This window comes from Chrysemys picta, chromosome 4 (assembly GCF_011386835.1).
Source record: "Chrysemys picta bellii isolate R12L10 chromosome 4, ASM1138683v2, whole genome shotgun sequence".
NCBI lineage: Eukaryota > Metazoa > Chordata > Testudines > Emydidae > Chrysemys > Chrysemys picta.
In genome coordinates, this window is record NC_088794.1 from 47,422,459 (window position 1) to 47,440,900 (window position 18,442).

At 42.2% G+C, this 18,442-nt stretch overlaps 1 protein-coding gene and 1 long non-coding RNA gene across 14 annotated transcripts in view; one reads left to right on the forward strand and one right to left on the reverse strand.

Annotated features, from left to right (window-relative positions):
- Window positions 1-18,442, forward strand: part of LOC112058966 (uncharacterized) — a 177,431-nt gene that overhangs the window by 40,152 nt on the left and 118,837 nt on the right. The window contains exon 2 of one of the 3 annotated variants that reach the window (XR_006176548.2): window positions 3,164-3,342. The exons of 1 other annotated variant lie outside the window; for it this stretch is intronic. This is a non-coding gene — a long non-coding RNA (uncharacterized LOC112058966). Of the gene's footprint in view, window positions 1-3,078; window positions 3,343-18,442 lie in introns of those variants that run through there. One more of the 3 variants, XR_010600517.1, reaches the window with a different exon arrangement.
- The window catches only part of SBF2 (SET binding factor 2), a 570,707-nt gene that overhangs the window by 27,901 nt on the left and 524,364 nt on the right, over window positions 1-18,442 (reverse strand). For 9 of the 11 annotated variants that reach the window (XM_065592221.1, XM_065592216.1, XM_065592217.1 and 6 more), the window contains 2 exons: window positions 14,427-14,528; window positions 12,974-13,159 (listed from right to left, as the gene is read on the reverse strand). In XM_065592221.1, the coding sequence (XP_065448293.1) occupies window positions 12,974-13,159; window positions 14,427-14,528 (288 nt within the window). Of the gene's footprint in view, window positions 1-8,317; window positions 9,438-12,973; window positions 13,160-14,426; window positions 14,529-18,442 lie in introns of all 11 variants that reach the window. The other 2 variants (XR_010600515.1, XR_010600516.1) reach the window with 1 other exon arrangement.

The following is an 18,442-nucleotide window of genomic DNA, read 5'->3' on the forward strand; positions in this document are numbered from 1 at the left end:
TTACCAAATTTAAAGGGCAATAAAAATAAACTGTTGTTCAAATCCTGGCTGGGATGTAGGTGTAGAGAATGAAATAATTTCTTACCTGGAGCTAAAGTAACTGTAGATATTACTATAATGCAATTTACTTCTGCAGGAAAACAATTATTAATCTAAAATACACCTCTACCCTGATCTAACGCGACCCGATATAACACAAATTCTGATATAACGTGGTAAAGTGCTTGGGGGGGGGGGGGGGGCTGTGCACTCCGGCGGATCAAAGCAAGTTCGATATAACGCAGTTTCACCTATAACGCGGTAAGATTTTTTGGCTCCCGAGGACAGCGTTATATCGAGGTAGAGGTGTATTTGCAGTATGAGAGAACAAAGGTGAATGACATAGTTGCTATTATTTTGTGTTTTAACAGTTGATTTCTGCATACTTGGATATGGGACAGGTGTCAGAACTGGCTTAGGTGATCACTGTTAGCATTTATTTCTCCAACTACAGTTCAATCTGTAAAATTCAAATTAGTGGTGAGCTACTGGGGTCAAAAGTCCCTGATAAAATGTAGCTCAGACAATCAGAAATGAGAGAATTGTGTGCCCTGGAAATCTACTGTAATAGAAGGTAATTGGGATTATTTAACTGGATTACAAATAAACACAAAAAAGATGTCACTAGTCATTGCAGGTTAGTTAACCCCATTAAAAGGCTAAGTATATTGAGTTATCATTTATCAGCTTTTGTCCCCATTGCAGTCAATGGATTTGAAAGGGATCAGACCCTAAACTTGTATAAAAGATTGTAATATTGGTTAACAATGATGCAATTTTCACATAAGCAACCCAGAAATGTAAATCAAGGAGTGAGTGTTTAGCACCATTAGATTCCTTTGAAATTCCTACCCTAAATGATAATACATATATAATGAATACCTAAATAGGCTAAGTAAACATACAGATGTTTCTGATGTAACTAAAATAAAGACTAGAATAAAGACTCTTGAAGTTCCAGAATTTACTCAGCTCTCTTCAGAATACTCTTTTGTAGATTTCCAGTTTTATAATAACTTTTAGTTTTGTAATCTCAATGCAAATAAATATTAATTTGATTTAAATAAATAATCAAAAAAATTCTTAAATATCCTACAGAATATCTAGTAATTGCTAAGAAGCTGTTGTTGCAAACACATGAACAGCTGAGTAACTTCATGGGAGTAGTCATACTTAGTTCATTGTAACTACTAATGTAAACAAAGTATTTCACATATGTAACTCTTTGCAGGATTGGACCCTAAAATTGATAGAGAATTTTATTTAAATTCTGGAGCATCATTTGTTCAGTATACAGTTGAGCTATATTTATCAAAATACCAAATAGATATAGCTGAAGTATAAAATAAGGGGAGCTTCCTGTAATGACATCATTTTAACTCACCCCATCTTCTTAGAAGCAATGAGACTATCTGCCAGATGTTTCTATTGTGAAACATGATTTAGCATTAATAATTTAGCTGACACCTGGAGATACTGGCATAAACAATGACTTTTTAAAAGATGATGCAGTTCTAATTTAGGAATCACTGTTTCATATGTTTTCTTTGTAACTTTAGTTCAACAACTGACAAATTTATGCACATTGGCTCTAAAGTTTTATTGCACTCAAGATGTTAAAACTGAAACGAATGGTTAAAAAAGAGATTTAAAGAGAGACCAAATGTTTCTCCTCAGTGTTTATTTATGGGATATTTGAATATCAGATTGTAATATATTAAATTTTAGGATCAAATTCTTGTCTGATTACAATATATAATAATAATATATCTAGCTGCACACAAACTAACATAGGGCACTACTCATAGAAACACCATAGTACAAATATTTAGGATCAGATTCTTCAAGACAAATTTCTATGTAAGCATACATATTCATTTGGATGACTTTCAAAAATCATACCCTTGAAATCTGTAGCAATATTGTTAGAATTTGTTAAGTCAACAACATATCATAATGGGCTAAAAGACTATCTTCAGAAAGTTTTATGAACTACTCCTCGATAATTTATTCATAGTTATGATCCTATATCATATACTTAGCCTACAACCTTTTGCTAAGCAGAGGCTAAGAGGTGTATAATATACATTGCACAGACTAAACACTAAGGTAAAAGGCAAGAAATACAGCTTATTGTGTAAAGTGTGTCTGTTCAAAATATTAATAATTTGTATCACTTACTAAAAAAAAAAATAGGTAAGAAAGAAATACACCATACCACATACGGGAAGCTGCTACTGTATTTTAAAAATACCCTCACATTAATTATAAAGATAGTTTTTTCTATATAAAAACAACGAGGAGTTCGGTGGCACCTAAAGACTATCTAAATGATACTCACTAGCCAAAGCAAAAACAAATAGATAATTTACTCTTATTTTTAAAGGACATTATACAAATAAAAAGAACAGGAGTACTCGTGGCACCTTAGAGACTAACAAATTTATTAGAGCATAAGCTTTCGTGGGCTACAGCCCACTTCTTCAACTGTAGTCCACGAAAGCTTATGCTCTAATAAATTTGTTAATCTCGAAGGTGCCACAAGTACTCCTGTTCTTTTTGCGGATACAGACTAACACGGCTGCTACTCTGAAAACTATACAAATATTAATTCTGGTAAATGAATGGCTGATCCTAGAAAAAATAAATAGTTGATTTTACAGAGAGAAATGTAGCTTGGAGTGTAATAGAAACACTTAAATTGGCCAAAAAAGATGAGAGAAAAGGTGGGTGAGGTAATAGCTTTTAGTGGAACAACTTCTGTTGGTGAGAGAAATAAGCTTTAGAGCTGAAGAAGAGCTCGGTGCAAGCTTGAAAGCTTGTCTCTCACCAACAGAAGTTGAAGATATTACCTCACCCACCTTGTCTCTAATATGCTGGGTCAACACGGCTACATCAACTTTGCATTAGAAAAAGATGGGCAGAATAGGAAACTTTATCAATGCTTACCTGAAAATTTCCTTTTTTTTGAGTAATAAGGTCCACAGATGTATACTTCATCCTGCTTGCAGCTTGGGGCAGAACCAGACCTCTCAATCACTGGCAACAGAAGAACATGAAGTTCCCTCCTGTTGAGACAACTTCCCTGGCCAGGATAATTCAAATCTAATTTCTTAAATTACAGATGGTGTTACATATACTTGGAGGAAAAACATCTATTTCTCCTACTGTAGAGCAGTCTACTTAATGATTACAAACTTAAATCCTTGGATATCAATTTCCATCTCTATTCTGGATGATCTCGTTTTCTGCAGGGTGAGACGGATCTGTGGACCTTATTACCAGAAGAAAGGAAATTTTCAGGTAAGCATGGATAAATTTTCCTATTCTTTGTGCTAAAGTCCACAGATCCCTTACACTGGGATTTTCATAGCAGTCTCTTTCCAAGGTGGGAAACAGGATAATTAAATATGGAAATTCAAAACAAGGCACATTATAATTACATAAATAAATATAAAAGGAACAGGAGTGTAGTAAAATGAGGCCCTGAAACAAACTCTTGTGTCAGAGGCCCGGTCTGAGGCCTGAAGCCTGAAGCAAAGTACTTCCAGGCATTGCTAAGCAAAAGCTGGGCTGTGAGCCAGAGGCAGGCCCCACTCACAGCAGTTGGCGAGAAGAGGGCTGCTAGAAGCAGGTGCATCCACATATAAGTGCTAATAAGAGGAACTTGTGCCAAGATGACATCAGAACACTCCACAGAGATAATAAGGAACAGGCAGGTGCATCTTAAAGACAGGGTCAAAAGGACAGCATGATGGATAAATCTGTTTGTTTGAAACAATATGATCAAAAGGGGAGACAGCACCCTAATGAGCCAAGGGTCTGTACCTCAATACATCAGTAGAGATGAGTAATCTGTCCTGTAACTGTATAAAGGTATGTCCCGGAGTGCACATCTTTGTCCGGCCTAGGGGGCAGAGGAAAGTCCCGCCACTTACTGAGCCGGTCCATTGCCAGGGGGCACAAATTCGTAGTATGTCTTGTAGAGTCTATGGGAAACTATTGCTGGGCTTCGTTTGACAATAAACCTGGCTTGGGTTCCTTCGTACCTTACTAGAGTCTGTAGTCTTTGGGGGGGTCTCTCGGGGTCTGCTGTGTCAGCTATCTGTGCAGAGCTGGGGCAGCACACAGAGGGAACACGCATGCAGCCGACTTATCATCGAACAAGAGCAGAGCACCACACCGGTAGCTACTGACAACAAGGAGTACTTGTGGCACCTTAGAGACTAACAAAATTGCGGATACAGGCTAACACGGCTGCTACTCAAACACACACACACTCTTAATAATAGCCAGTGTTTCTGGCTCTGCCTGTAATATACATCTTCCTCTGGGCATTAAGGTGTGGAGAATACATCTGCCAAAAGAAAGGAAATGGCATTGGCTAAGATTGGATGACCAATATGCAGAAATTGGTGAGCAAATTACCATCTGGCAGATCTTAGTACTGGAGTCCTGACTGCTGTTACCTGAGATTATTAGTGCTCCTAAATACTGCTTAACCAAAAGAGGAATATTTCTTGGATTTCCTTAGGGAATTAATGCTATCACAGTTGGGAGGAGTATGTGTCTGAATTAAAAGTACAATAGTGGGTCATTTGAGAAGGCTCCCAACTTCAAATTTAAAAACCTCATCTGATTGTAGATCGTAGCCACTGGAAGCCTACTCTAATGGATAGGACACACAACAATGCCTCCTGTGGAGGTTCAAACTGGGTAATGCAGCAAGGGGCAAAATGAGATTCCAAGGTATTCAATGACTTGCAGGGTTGGAGTAAGGTTGATGCCCTAATGAAGCATTTGAGATGTTTACAAAACTTCATTTTCTTGAATATGCTGAGAACGTTGTACTACAGAGACTTGACTTTTTTACTTCGACACTCAAATACATCCACAATAAAGCATTCCTGGTGGGAAGAGGGCTGGCTTCCGGCACCAGCGGAGGAAGCACGTGCCTGGGGCGACACATGCTAAGGGGCGGCATTCCGTCCATTCTTGGGGCGGCACAGTCCGAGCGGATTTTTTTTTTTTTTTGCTTTGGCAGTCTGAGCGGCTTTTTTTTTTTGCTTGGGGCAGCAAAAATGGTAGAGCCAGCCCAGGTGGGAAGGAAGGCTACTTACCGTATAGTACCTGGAGTTCTTTGAGATGCATGGTCCCTATGGGTATTAATTTAATTGTGGATGGGGATGTGCACCATGCATCTGAGAATGGAAAATATTTCAATAGCAGTGTTCGTTGGTCCATGCTTACACCTCCTTGTACTCTGAACTGAGAGTATGAGGGATGGTGTGAACCAACCGCTGCTCCAGTTCCTTTCTACTGTGAATCAAGTGAGAAACCGAGCAGAGGGGAAGGAGGGTGGGTCATGCAATACCCGCAGGGGCCACACATCTCAAGGAACTCCAGTTACTATAAGGTAAGTAACTTTCCTTCTTCAAGATCTGGTCCCTTTAGGTATTCACTGTTGATGACTCCCCAGCAGTGCATGTTGAGGAGGAGGGGAGTAGGAAGTGTTCTGCACCACTGATTGTAGGATCACTGAACCAAAGGAAGCATCCTTGGCAGAAACCTGAAGCAGGGCATAATGTTTAGTAAAAGTGAGAATGGTGCCCTAGTTGCTGCTCTGCAGATCTCCAAGAGGAGAATAACTTGTAGGGATGCTACCGAGGCAGCTTGGGATCTAGTTGAATGAACCCTGACCCTCTGAGGAGGAGGCGCCTCTATAAACACATAGCATAGGAGGATGTAGCTGGAAATCCATGTAGAGAATGTTTGAGAAGAGACTGCTTACCCCTTTATCCTCTTGATTATGGAGATGAACAATCTTGGAGACTTCCGAAAGGGTTTTGTCCTGTGTAAGTAGAAGTCTAGAGCTCTTTGTACATCTAGGAAGTGGAAGTTCCTGTCTTCCCTGTTATCATGAGACTTGGGATAGAAAGACAAGTGAACAGTTCGGTTCAGGTGAAATTCAGAAGGTATCTTTGTGAGAAACTTGGGATGAAATCTCGGGATATTTTATCCTTGTGAAACACTGTATAAGGAGGGTCTGCCATAAAGGCCCTGAGCTCCCCCTCTCCTTCAGCAAAGGTGATTGCCATTAGCAAGGCCCCTCTCATAGACAGGTGTAGGAGGGAGCAAGAGGTCAAGGGTTCAAATGGCAGGTTCACGAGTGCAGTTAGCACCAGGTTGAGGTCACAAGATTGGACCTCTTGTGAGCAGGATCTCTCTAAATTCATTGTCCATCCAAAAAGCAGGAGATGGAGGGATCTCCAGTTGGGATGGATGCTCCTGCCTCTATTCTGAGACAGTAGGTCTAAAAACATTTGTAGGTATTTGTATAGGCAACAGGCCATCCCATAGGTCAGTGGTGAACCACAACTGGCCACCATGATACTATCATAATTACAGTTCCCTTGTCCTGCTTGATCTTCCTGAGGACACAAAGTAGTAGGGTGATGGGAGGGAAGGCAGAAATCAATGCGTCCAATCACTGTACCAGGAAAACATCCCCTCTTGAATTGTGCCCCTGGACAACTCGAGAGCAGTAGGCTGGGCACTTCTTGTTTCCTTGTCGTAAAATATACTGCATCACCAAAGAGCGGAGCTTCCACTTGTGATCCTTGTGAAAATGCCTCCTGAGGTTGTCCACCAGAGAGTATATTACTTCTAAAAGGTGCACTGTTGAGAGGATAATTTGATGCTAAATGCATCAGTTTCAGAACTTGATTGCTTCCCTGCAGAATGGGCTGGACTTTGCTTCCCCGTGTTTATGTAGATTCACAATTCCAAGGCCAAAAGGAACATTGTGATAATCTAGTCCAGTAGGTCTCAACCCAGGATATACGTATTCCTGGGGGGTATGCAGAGGTCTTCCAGGAGGTACATCAGCTCATCTAGATATTGGCCTAGTTTTGCAACACGCTACATAAAAAGCACTAGCGAAGTCAGTACAAACTAAAATTTCATACGACTTGTTTATTCTGCTTTCTATACTATACACTGAAATGTAAGTACAATATTTATATGACAATTGATTTTTATAATTATATGGGAAAAATTAGAAAGTAAGCAATTTTTCAGTAACAGTGTGTTGTGACACTTTTTTATGTCTGATTTTGTAAGCAAGTAGTTTTTAAGTGAGGTGTAACTTGGGGGTATGTAAGACAAATCAGACTCCTGAAATGAGTACACTAGTCTGCAGAGGTTGAAAGCCACTGATCTAGTCTGACCTCCTGTATAACCCAGGCCTTAGAACTTCCCCAAAATAATTCCTAGATCAGATCTTTTAGAAAAACATCCAGTCTTGATTTAAAAATTGCCAGTGATGGAGAATCTACTATGATCTTTGGTAAATTGTTCAAATGGTTAATTATTATTTCCAGGCTGACTTTGGCTAGCTTTAACTTGCAGCCATTGGATTGTGTCATATCTTTCTGTGCTAGACTGAAGATCCATTATCAAATATTTATTCTCCAAGTAGATACTTGAAGACTGTAATCAAGTCATCCCTTAGCCTATTCTTTGTTAAGCTAAATAGATCGAGCTCGAGTCTATCACTATAAGGCATGCTTTCTAATCCTTTAATCATTCTCATGGCTCTTCTCTGAACCCTCTCCAATTTATCAACATCCTTCTTCAATTGTGGACACTAGAACTGGACACAGTATTCCAGCAGCAGTGGCACCAGTGCCAAATACAGAGGTAAAATAACCTCTCTACTCCTAGTCAAAATTCCCATTTATGCATCCAATGATTGTACTAGCCCTTTTGGCTACAGCATTGCACTGGGAGCTCATATTCAGCTGATTATCTAGGATAGAGTTGCCCATCCTGTAAATATGGCTTAAATTCTTGTTCCTACATGTATACATTTACATATTAAAACATGTTGTTTGCTTGTGCCCAACTTACCAAGCAACCCAGATCGCTCTGTATCAGTGACCTATTCTCTTTATTTTTTTATCATTCCCCCAATTTTTGTGTCACGTGAATATTTTATCAGTGATTTTTCTGTTTTCTTACAGGTCATTGATAAAAATGTTACATAGCACAGGGACAAAACAACTCATCCCTTCAGGCCCCCACTAAAAACACACCCAATTCAATGATGATTCCCCATTTACAATTACACTTCAAGATCTATCGGTTAGCCAATTTTTATTCCATTTAATGTGCACCATGTTAATTTTATCTTTTTCTAGGTTTTTAATCAAAATGTCATGCAGTACCAAGTCAAATGTCTTACGGAAGACTAAATATATTACATCAATGCTATTACCTTTATCAACCAACTTGTAAGCTCATCAAAAGAGATGTGTTAGTTTGACAGGATTCATTTTCTGATTGGCATTAATTATATTACCCTTCTTTAATTCTTTATCAGTTGAATCCTGTATCAGTTGCTCCTGCTCGGGAGGTGATCTTTGTTGAAAGCAGTGCTGGGGTCCTCATAGTCTGGGGCCCAAAAGTACAGATCACAGGAGCCCCAGTATGGCCAATGGGCGGGATCATAACAATGAGGCGGCAAGGAGGGGGGTACCATTGGTCTCTAGCCCAACAATGTGGGTCATGAGGACTTGGAGGCATCCGGGAGGCTCTGGAAGTCCTCTCTGGGATCAAGTCCTGTTTCTGAACCATTGGAGTAGGGGTTGTTTGACTCTATTGGTGGAACTGATGGTACAATGTGTCTTAAGACCGTACAGACAGAGGCAGGAATGGGCGAATAGGTTACCGATGGTGTTGGAGCACTTATGGCATGACTGATGCTCAGGATTGGCAAATGATGTGCTGATGGTGCAAGGATAGAATTGGGTCAGAAAAATTGGTGATCTAAGATGTGTGTAAATCGCCAGATCCTTGAAAAGGGTATATCAAGGTCTAATGGGAGGAGAGCTGGCAGGAGTCTTGGGTATGGATGGATCCATCAGTGTGAGTTTGGATGCAGCAGTATTTGTACTGTGCAGTACCATCAATGCAGACAGTGAAAGTTCCCTTGTGTGATGCAGGGGTCAGTCCTGCCCTGTCAGAGATGGCTTCGGAATGGTGGTAGCTCCCAGTTCTGTTGATGCTGATCCCATGCTGCCTGTGAGCTCCGGGTTGAACCCGCCTTGTGGCACAGAGTCTTACTTGGTGGTAAGAGAAGAGGAGAAGCAGGCTTTTTCTTAGAGGACGTATGGAGTGGTTTGTCCTTCTTTTAATGAGGGTGTTTATCTTTACCCTCCTCATGCCTCCATTTAGTGGAGTCCTTGGCTCTGCTGGAGGATTCCTAGCTAGAGAGCGCTGGTGCTGGCAGGACACTGCCAAGAGGCTCATGTCGGTGAGATGGGGATCAGGAGGGGGCAGGATCAGATTGGGGCTTCAAGGACATCTCCATTAAATATCTGCACTCTTGAGACTGCCTAGTACAAGGGGAAATGAGCAACAGATATCACTTTTTGAAGGAACCTGCGATTTCCCAAGGCAAAACAGGCAGCTCTAGCAATGGTCACTAGTCAGAAAGAACCAGGGACAGGACAGACAGGGCTTGAAGCTTGAAACCTTGGGCATACCAAATGGTGGGAGAACAAGGAACCCCCTAGTCTATCTAACTAGACTTAACTAAGCTAACTATCTAAGAAAAACGATTTACAAAACTATTTTCAGAGCCAAAGTTTGAGCAGTAACATTGGAAAGGCTATGCACAGAGAAGAGTTCTGTCCCGGACTAGGGGTGGTGGAAAGGAACTGGAAAAGCCATAGGTCCATGCCACCCCTTCTCAAGGAAGAATCTAGCCTGGGGCCCAATGGTGGGCTCCCCAGAAATTCTACCCCAGCCTACTGCATGGGATTCACATGGGCCAGATAGTTCTGTTTCCCCACTGGATGTATTGCCTCAATATATGAGTAGGCATCCTGAAAGGGAAGGTCTGTTACAGAGGGGCAGCACGACCAGAAGGCTGGGCCCAAAAGCCTCTTACAGAAGTAGTTCTCAACCAGGGGTCCGGGGAGGCGCCAAGTGACTTTACAGAGTTATATGGTGGCAAAGATGGACACCAGGGTACTATGTCCAGGACAGTCCAAGTGTGTGTCCGGACAGGTTTCCAGACCCTCCCTGTATTCAAAGTCAGCCCCACCATTTTGGGGCCATCTCAAGAGAGTGTCAATGTGTCTGATGCTGTCCTGACCGGGATATCCAGCAGTGCCACAATGGAGCCAAAGCACCAAGCCTCCCAGAGACAACTGTCCCAGGGCTTTGCGAGAGGCTCACAGGCGCCTGCTCTCCACCCCCACCCCTGTGAAGAGCAGGAACAAAAAACAGGCTGCTGATTTTGCTTCCCCAGCAGCAGCAACCCTGGGATGGTCACAAGCTGCTTCCTTCCTCTTGCTCTCTCTTGGCGGGGGGGTGGAGGTGGGGGGGAGGAAAGGAAGGAATCACAGCCAGGAGGCCCCAGGGCAAGAGCCTGCAAAGCCTCTGCTATTGTTCCATCCCCGGGATCCCTTGCCAGCAGCAGCCCTGCCTGAAAAGGCAGGGAGAGGGACAGCCCCAGGGTGGGGCGGAGGACGTTTTCCCCCCAGCCCAGCTGATGCCCCCAGGCTCCCTCCCGCACTTGCCTTGAGCTGGGACTTGGAGACCTTGCCGCTCTGGTCCAGGTCCAGGGTGGTGAAGGCATGCCAGATGGTCTTGAGCAGTTCCTCTTTCAGCCCCCCCATGGCCAGCCTGCCCCCGGGCCGCTGCACCCCAGCCGCATGCTCCGCTAGCTCCAGCAGCGCTGCGCTCCAGCCGCCCTGTCCCCTGCTGCAACTCGCATCACCCCACCCCTCTCCGCCGCCGGCAGCCAACTAGGCGCGGGGCAGGGCTGCGCCCTCCGAGGCAGTAGGAAGTGATTGAACCCTGGGCAGCCGCGGGCTGAGGATCATGCGGGCCCCTCTCCACCTCTCACTGACCCCTCGCGTAAAGTAGCCCTGAGTTGGGCCAGCCCCTGCTCCCAGCACCCCTCCCCCGGCAGCGGGCTGGAACCGGCCCCCGAAAGGCGAAATCCCCCTTGGCCCTTCTAACCCTGCCCTCCAGGGAGCCTGAGCTGCCCTGCAGGGCCGCATGGCAGGCTCAGGCCCCATGCATGGAGCCCAGGTGGGCAGCTTGGGCCTGTTGGTAATTATGACAGTGAAATGTGAGGCCCTGATCCTGGCAACGCTCCCAGCCGGGGCTGAGCGCAGGGGCACTGTGCGGGGAGTGACGTTATCCCGGGGCAAAAGTGGTTGCAGGCTCAGGGCCTTGTTTTCTGTAATGTCTTTCAAATGAAACATGTAGCCCCAAAATGCTTTACAGCAGTGGTTCTCAACCAGGGGGGCCGTGAGCAGGTTTCGGGTGTCCGTCAAGCAGAGCCAGCATCAGACTCATTGGCGCCCCGGGCAGAAAGCCGAAGCCCCACTGCATGGGGCTGAAACCTAAGGCCCTGAGCCCCACAACCTGGGGCTGAAGCCGAAGCCTGAGCAGCTTAGCTTCATGGGGCTCCCTGTGGCATGGGGCCACATGCAATTGCCCTGTTTGCTACCCTCTAATGCCGACCTGGCTTTTATATGGAGAAAATCAGTTGTGGTGACACAGGTGGGCCGTGGAGGTTTTATAGCATGTGGGGGGGGGGGGGGGGACGGAGAGGGAGGGGAATTCAGGAAGAAAAAGGTTGAGAATCCCTGCTTTACAGAACTTTCTGGCATTGGCTGCATCAGGGCTGTAATGAGGGAGGAAGGGATGCCTGCCTCGGAGCCAAGTTCTTTTCCAATCCTGCCTCCCTTCTTGTCTCCTTTGCTGCTGAATGGAGAAGGGGGCTGAGGTAACCTTGTTTGACTTGAGCTGCCTCTTGTCTAGCAGAACAGCTTCTTTAATCTTTCTTGCATTCTCTCCTGCTTGGAGAAGGGGGTAGATGACCCCTCCCAGATGGGGCTGAGAGAGAGAAAATGGGTCCTGCCCACAGAACTGGTTGAGCTCCCCAGTAAGACACTTGCTAAGGGGCAGCAGGAGACACAGACCCTTCCTTTTGTCTCTGGCTTTTCTCAACCTAGCTTGCTCCCTGAAGCCTGTAGCAGCCCCAGCTGCTGCAAACATCTCAGAATGGGAAGCAGAGCTAAGAAGACAATCTCCCTAAAATCAAAAACTGCCCTGGGACACAGCTGGGAATGAGACAGGCACATTACTGAGCTGAAATTTAGACTAAACATTTTAAATAAAAACTGGAATTTCCCTCAGAAAAGCTCTGTAGCAAGATGGGCTGGCTGAGCTGCTGGCCACCTGAGGCAGAAAAAAGGTAGGGAACTTCAGGTGCTGGGGCATCCCTCTGCTGTCAATGACTGACAGGTCTAGTTCTGTCCCAAAGATGCAAGCTGGCTGAAGTACAATTGTAACAGATCTGTGGACCTTAGCATGAAGCAGAAATGAAGTAACAAGCTGAAGTTTTATTGAAGAGTTCTGAAACACCACCAACTCTATAATTATTGTATAAGCTTCTTCTGCTTCCAAAACCGATGGAGTGAAAAGTCTACCTGCAAAGAGAAGAGCTGGCTGCCACATACAGGACAGCTGACATTCTCTTTGTAGAAAATGAATGTACTGTCTGCACCAGCTCAGTAAATAGCCTTCTTGTGATTTAAGCTCCTTTGTGTACTACGTGAAGCTTGCCTCTAACTCACAGAGCTTCTATTTGAAATCCCTCTGTAAATCACCTTACATGATACACAATACCAGCTACTACTACTTATGAGGGACAGTGTACGTTCTATCATTCTACCAATAGCTTCACTATTTTCCCTTTCTTTCCTGCAAAAAGGGAAATCTTCTCTCATAAGAGTGAAAGGGAAGTCCCTATTTCTTTTTCAATGCATTATCTATTAATAGGTCTGCAATGATGGCTCAATGCATCAATTTTCCAAACACTGAATAGACATAGATTTGTTATGCTTACCTGATGCACACAGTCCAGGAACTGTAAGAAAATGGGAGCAAATCCACTACCCTGACAACTGAGGGTCACATTACTACGCTGATTGAACTTATGACCAAAAGAGAGCCATTCTTTTTCCACTAACATTTGGAAGCCTTCAAGTGTCCTGTAGAATGGATCACTGAGTAATTGCACCAGAGACACCACCTAGATCACAAAACAGAGTGCACTGGCATTAATATTAGATATATCATATTTAAAACTAGAGTTTTGTTCAACAAACTGAAATGTTCTAAACTTGTTTTTATATACTGCAAGACGTCAAAAGCATTAAAATATATTAAGTTATGAATAACTGGGGAAGTTACTAAGTAAGTGATTTACAATAGCAGAAATAATCCAAATTTGAATAAGAGCAAGTTTCATATAAAAGAGCTTCAACTAAAGTGAGGTTTTACTGAATTCGGGGGAAAAAAGCAAATTCGAGTGATTACAGAATTCAGAAATCACTACAATATTTGCCAGATTTAATTTAAATTTAAATTAAAAACATTTTATCAATAGACAAGAATGACAAACATTTAGAAAATGGGTGCTGGCCATCTCAGCTGGCAGAGGATTGCAGAAAAGGACCTGGAAGGTGGTGGACTATACCCTCTGGAGTGATGCCATGTTACCTGCAGTCCTTCCTTTATCAGTTAGCTGGTAGTGGCTAAAAGGCAGCACTGGGCCTCTTTCTGCTCTGTCTATACATATATCCCTCCACTCCTCCCTTATAATTTAAAAATGGCTGAGTGGATAGTGTTAAATTTCATTTGTGCTTTTGTTTGTACGGAGCTATGAGTTATGTGTCAGATTCTCAAACGATTTGACGGAATTACCGATTTGCTGTATGTACCTTTTGGATTATGATGCATTTACACAGGCACAATCTACTCACTGAATGAGTTCAGCTGTCGCTTTTCAATTAATGCATGGTTTGTTTCACAAGATCTATACTTTGGTAATTTGTCCTGGCAGCAGATGCTACAGGGTCAGATCTGTGAGTGTGCATGGGAAAGAGTCTCTCGAACACATAGTGGTAGAGATAAGGGTGTAATGCCCATCAACTCACCTTGTGTGCCAAAATGTGTTTCAGCCACAAAGTTAAGCAAGTTCTTGTGGTGAATTTTAGCCTTTCCTCATGCAGTAGTCTGCACAGGGCTGCAGACCTTGGTTAGGCCCTTGAATTGTGCAGGGCCATCAAGACCTTGGGTGAAAGCATACTGTTTTGACTTGTTTGGGATTAGAAAATCAAAATGGATGAAGAGTGGTGACAGATCCAGGTAGCCCTTGCCTTTTCCCTGCTGCCAGGATAGGTTGCATTTAGTAATTTGTTGTTTAAATTTTAAGAAAATTACAGCTACTTGGCCAAAAATCTAATGCTTGGTGTTTACTAGCCCCCACCATTCACAAATTTGTAATAGCAGCTTACCTGTGCAGTAATATCCCAACCATCTTCCAAACAAACCATAACTGAAGAACCATTCTCAAGGAGCTCTGATATCACCACACCCAACTGCATTATCCTGTGAAGCTACATAATATAAAAAAATATGTAACATACTAAGAATGCAGAATTAATCTGTTAATATTGCCGAATGCTTATAGATTCATATCATACCATACCATTCATGATTTAAACTATAAATATAAAATATATTAAATACATTTTTTTCATCTCTCTCTCTATATATATAAATAAATATTAAACCATTTATTTATTTAGGAAGTTTTAACAGGTTTACAAATCCTTGCCAGGTAAAGATCAGAGACAAAACAATAATCATTATATCAGTGAAACACAGTAAGATAATCACCGTATCATTCTATATAACAGGATGTTACCATATTATTGAGTAAGCATCTTTATAGACCCATAGCATATTTCCAGTGATTTTATTAAATTGTGTGAAATCTCTGATCATGCATATTTAACTAATCCACTGTCTGTCAAATGTTAATATTCAAAAAAGTTAGACACGTGTGCTGTTTTTTCTGCAGGTGAGCGTACTTTGTGTATTGAATAAATGGTAACCAAATAGTTAAGTATATATTTGTTATCTGTCTATTTTACTGGGTATGTAACTGATGAGTTAATTTTTCTTTAACAATACCTACAGAGAACGTTGATTGTTCAAACTCTTAGAATTTTAAATTTATTCATTTAGAAAGCAAGTTTCTGTATTATGGAAATAGATCAAATCTTTTTTCTCTTATATTTTGTTTTTGGCCAGGCTGGCTGGGATGTGGGCAAGTATATGCTCAAGTATTCATTATGGTACTAGTCCTACAAACTTAAGCACAGTTGTAACTTTACCCCCATGAACAGTCCTATCGATTTCAGTGTGACTTCTTATTGGATTATATTTACATGTGTGCTGAAAAGTGTTTGTGGGATTGGAGTCTCTTTCTTGTTATCAAGCTCAAATTTTGTGAACATTTTCCTGATTTATGTAATGAATAACAATTTTATTCCTAAAAATGAGAAAGTCTCTGTTTTTAGTTTCTACCATTTGTATGGTGTATGGTAATCCAAGATCAAATGTCACAGTAGAACACACTTGTGTAAGCAGCTTTAATGTAGGCTGAACATGGCTATTTCAGTTTTCAACAGTAGGAGGAAACCCATTGCGTGTTGTATTGGACACAATCCAATCAAGGTTAAGATTAATAGTGAAAAGTCTCAAAGCTTGAAAGTGAAGAATGATAAAGATGTTGACTGTGTTACAGGAAAGAAAGCAATGTAGGTGCAAAGACACAATATAAGACAAATCTAGGTTCATGGATGTAAAAAAAAATAGAATCAGCTGCGAAAGGAGAGTACAAGAGAGAGGACTCAGGGAGAACGGAGGGAAGGTGGAGAAAGAAAGTAAAAGGACAGAGTCTGCCTTAGAGACTCCCAAACAAGACATAACTTTAGAAAATTCATCTTTCGTCTTCTGAACCTTTATTAAATAACATTTATTTTGTTACCACAAGATGTAAAAGGGAAAAATACTTATACTACAGAAGTATTTAAACTACTTATGATACATAAATACAAAACTGTTACTTACTTCCTTGTAATTGTTGTTTGAGATGCATTGTATGTCTATTCCACTGTAAGAGTGTATTCATCTCATGCACGGGTGCTGGAGAGTTTTTCCTAGCAGTTCCTGTAGGGGCAGCTACACACGCATCTTAGCTTCCCTCTGATCAGAGCCCAGGGATATAACTGGTGGGACAGCCCTACCCCTCCTTTAGTTTTTTCATACCAGAATCTTAGATGATAGAATCTGATGAGTTGGGGCTGTAGGACTGCTTTCCCCACATTCACATCATCCTGTGATGCTGCAGTAATTGCATAATGGCTAGCAAAGGTATGTACAGAGGACCACATCACCACTCTACAAATGTTAACAATAGGAACATTTAAAGAAGGGGAAAAAGGAGGAGCCAGGGAACTATAGACCAGTCAGCCTGACTCTGCTCTAGTAGCTTCCCAGGTATCAATGTATAAAACATTTAAGTTGTGAATACCTGGAGGATGAAGGGCTAATCACTAGCAGCCAGCATGGATTTACGAAGAACAAATCATGCCAAACCAACTTGATTTCCTTCTTTGACAGGGTAACTGGTTTGGTCAATAGGGAGAATGTGGTAGACATACTATACCTGGACTTCAGCAAGGCTTTTGACACAGTCCCGCATGACATGCTGATAAGTAAGCTGGAGAAATGCAGGCTCAGCAGAACTACCATTAAGTGGATACATAATTGGCTAAACAACTGCAAACAAAGAGTAACTATTAGTGGAAAGATGTCAGATTGGAGGGGGGTCTCAAATGGGATCCCACCGGAATCTGTTCCGTGTCTGGTGGTGTTTAATATCTTTATTAAGGACCTGGATGTAGGAATAGAGAGAAAACTGATCAAATTTGCAGATGACACAAAACTAGGGGGGATTGCCAACACTTTGGAGTATAGAGTTAAAATTCAGAGGGATCTTGATAAATTGGAGAATTGGGCTATAGACGACAAAATGAAATTCAACTAAGATAATTGTAAGGTGCTACACTTAGGGAAGAAAAACCAAATGTACAAATACAGAATGGGGGATAATTGGCTTAACAGCAGCACTGCTGAGAAGGATCTGCGAGTTGTGGTGAGTCACAACCTCAACATGAGTCAGCAATGCGATGATGTTACAAAAAAGCAAATGCACTTTTAGGTTACATTAACAGAGGCCTAGCATGCAAGTCACGGGAGATGATAGAACTGGGCAGGCCTCAGCTGGAACACTATGTCCAATTTTGATCACCAATGTATATAAAGGATGTAGAGAATCTGGAAAGGATCCAGAGGCAAGCAACAAAGATGATCAAAGGGATGGAATGCAAGCCATATAAGCAAATACTGAAGGAACTGAGTATGTTTTGTTTGGAAAAGAGGAAATTAAGGGGGGACATGATAGTGGTTCTCAAATACTTGAAAGGCTGCCATAAAAAAGATGGAGAAAAGTTGCTCTCTCTTGCCAGAGAAGGCAGGACAAGAGGCAATAGGTTCAAATTACAGCATAGCAAATTTAGATTAAATCTCAGGAAAAACTTCCTACTGTTCTTACAATAGGACAATGGAAGAGGCTGCCTAGGGAGGTTGTGGAAGCTCCTTCACTGGAGGTTTTCAAGAAGAGGCTGGATAGCCATCTGTCTTGGATGGTTTAGACACAACAAATCCTGCATCTTGGCAGAGGGTTATACTAGATGACCCTTACAGTCACTCCTAACCCTATGATTCCCATGACAGCAGAAGCCAAATGTGCCCTAATTGAATGTGCTGACAATTTCACAGGAGGCATCAAACTTCAGCAGTATAGACCATAGCAATGCAGCTGGCAATCCATTTAAAAAGAGTTGTTGTGCCAGTACAAGAGGATCTCTCATTCTTTCCACATAGGAAACTAAGAGTTGGGAAGAAAGGGCTTAGTGCTATTTAGGTAAACTTGGCATACATCTAGAATATACAGCTTTTGTTCATCTTCATGAGCACGTGACTTACGGTAAAAAAAGACCAGTAAGTATATTGGCTGATTTAGGAGACAGTCAGATAGTACCTTGGATAGGAATTTAGGATGAGGCCTAAGCTGCACCCACTTCTTGTATCTTATTTATAACATGTCCTGTTTTGCTGAGCTGAAACCAGATCCACTGTAGGAATTCCCTGCACCCAAAGTACTGATCTTACTACTCTTGGGTTGAGACACCACTCGTGATCAAGGCTGAATGATCTGCTTAGCTGGTCTGCCAGGCAATTCTGAACTCCCTGCAGGTGTGAGGCCTTGAGAGTTATAGAATTCTATATACAAAAATTTCACAGCTTTACAGCCCCCTGACAAAAGTTGTTTGACCTGATAATCCCTTGCTTGTTTATGTAAAACATAGCTGTGGTGTTGTCAGTGAGCACCTGTGTA